At 27.8% G+C, this 2,579-nt stretch overlaps 1 protein-coding gene across 1 annotated transcript in view; it reads right to left on the bottom strand.

Moving 5' to 3' along the window:
* Positions 1-1,473: 1,473 nt before the first annotated feature.
* Positions 1,474-2,579, bottom strand: part of LOC106679462 (uncharacterized) — a gene marked incomplete at its 5' end in the record, with an annotated part of 4,471 nt that continues 3,365 nt past the window's right edge. The window contains 1 exon segment of the mRNA XM_024361081.1: positions 1,474-1,850. Coding sequence (XP_024216849.1) covers positions 1,681-1,850 — 170 coding nt within the window.

The raw sequence follows: 2,579 nt of genomic DNA, 5'->3' as shown, positions 1-2,579 counted from the left end.
TATTGGTTTCTGATTGAATAACCATTTTAAAAATCTAAGATAGGAGCCTGAAAAACACAGTAGTGAAATGTTATAACTTAATATACACCTAAATGCAGAAAAAGAAATGGAGCACCATAGTTTTTTGTTGTAACAGTTAATTTTTTTTTTTTTCATTTATTATTTCTGAGGTATATTAGCACTATTTTGACAAATATTTGACAAACACTTTTAAATAATTTTATCCAAATAATATCTGAACTATGCGTATGTAGATATTTTTCCTACTAGTATCGTAGATATTTTTTTTACTTTATTATAATTTTTATATCTCTATAATAGAGGAGAATAATCCTCAAGAACATCCGGAACACTGGAAAGTGGATTCTCAATTTGTTGTTAAAGACAATAATTTCCATGAAAATATTAAACTTCATCTATTCCCTAAATTTTTTCATCTCTCATCAGATAGACGTGAAACAAGTTTAATAATGTCTTCTTTATAAATCTAGCAGACGTCATTTTCTTGAACTTTCTGAGAATTCCATATGTCACAGCTACGGAGACCTAATAGTACATATTGAAAGAAAATTAAATATTTTCCTCTCTCTTGCCATCCTGGTCTATCATTAACCTCCTAATAATTTTCATTGAGGCTAGTTAGTGACAAATGATTATTTTTTTATCTATGTATTCAATAGAAACTTAAAAAAAAAAATATTTTTACATCAATTTCACTTCTTAGAAGCAACTGAAAAGGTTACAGAAAGAAGACAGTTGTTTTATCTTTCCTACAAGTATGTCCTCACAACTTTTCAGCACAAAATCATCTTCAGTGAAATTATATAGATAAGCATTTAAAAAATGGGTTAGGGATAGGCCGGAAACTCTGTGACTGAGACAAAAATGTAACGATGACTAATGTATTCCATCTAGAATTCAAATTATGTTTTATACTAATACCTAAAAGACATAAAAAAAAAAATGGCTGTTATTTTTTCTAGGTTTACCTAAATTATTGACTTGTAAAGTCTAAGCATCAGCTTTATTACAGGGCTAAGGAGTAACAAAACTACCATCGTATATTTTATAACTAGATACCAATGTATGATTAGAAATCTCAAAGTGAGAAGAAAGTTTTGGCCTAAAGAATTCTGTTGATAGTTCATTTTTAAAAAGTTTTGATTGTAGAATTAAGTTTTGATTGACCGAGATAAATGACCCTTAAATGGGATGGAGGACACCTGGTAAAGATGAGTTTAATGGTCACAGGTTTTTTTTTTTTTCAATTATTTAGTTACTCAATCATTTTGGTCTGAATTTAATGATAAAAATGAGAGTGAAGGATAATATTAAATTTGAAATGTTGAAATAAAAACTTTGAATTTATGTATGTTTTAATAACTTATTACTATAAGTGAAAGATTAGAAAAAAAGATAGACTAGTGCTAAAATAACACCATTATCTGATTAATTCATTTATTTTTATCAACAATTACTATATATATTTAAAAATTTACTAATGTGCATTTATAAAACATATCCAACACCATTTTTTTTTATGTACAAAAAACATACACAATAACGTTATTTCATAACGTATCAGTGATTAATAAAAATTTTGAGTATAATAAAACAATAATACATTTATCAAATGTTAAAAACAACCGTTAGACTATCATCTTAGAAACAACAACAATATTATCTATGATAACGTCTTCTTCTTGGAGGTGATTCATAAGAAGAATCACTGCAGCAACCCGAGCAGGTGCAAGAAGAGCTGTTACAGGAACTACATCTGCAATAACTTCCGCAATCGCTGCAACTGCAACTGCTACTGTGGTCTTCTGAGCCATCATATGAATCTGATTCTGCAAAACAATATTATTATTTGATGATTCACTGCATTTTATTGGAACATGTTTCAAGGAAAATTTAGATTTAAATAGGTTCCAATCTTTCAAAATGGACATATCATAACAATCTTTCTTTTTTTTCTATTCAATTTTTTTTTTTTTTTTTATTCTTATTCTTAAAATAAAATGTTAGAAATAATAACTGTAGATTTGTGTTGATAAAACCTCAAGTCTCTAAAACAAAAGTAAATAATAAAATAACTTGTAAATATTTTGCCGAGGCACTTATAAAAACTGAAATACATAAAATCATATTAATGCAGAACATGAATGGCACAGCTCACATCAATAGTAAAAAAATACTTGTTTCTGATGATGCATTAATTGGTGATATACCAGAATACCCAATTGCATACTGCTATCATATCATGGGTTATCAGCCTCTCTCCAGTATTATAAGAAAAAAAGGATTATGTAATAAGTATACAGTAAAAAACAAAAAACAAAATAGAGGCTTGCCTTGGGAAATCATCATTTATTAAAATCAGATTATCTGTGAGCACTGAGGCCATTTCATTGGGTTCTTCCTTGACATGTGGAGTTCTTGCTAGAAATATTCTAAACTTGTAGAAATTTTGTTGAATTGCCACACTTTAAGAAACTTTTACAGTATGATTTTCAATTGCGGATGCCTCCCATTGGATGCATTTTTCAATTTTTTTTTTTTATTTTTTTTTTTTTTTT

The sequence above is a fragment of the Halyomorpha halys genome, unplaced genomic scaffold, assembly GCF_000696795.3.
Source record: "Halyomorpha halys isolate HHAL.00 unplaced genomic scaffold, Hhal_1.1 Scaffold205.1, whole genome shotgun sequence".
In the NCBI taxonomy this organism is placed as follows: domain Eukaryota; kingdom Metazoa; phylum Arthropoda; class Insecta; order Hemiptera; family Pentatomidae; genus Halyomorpha; species Halyomorpha halys.
This window is presented reverse-complemented; position numbering and strand designations above follow the sequence as displayed.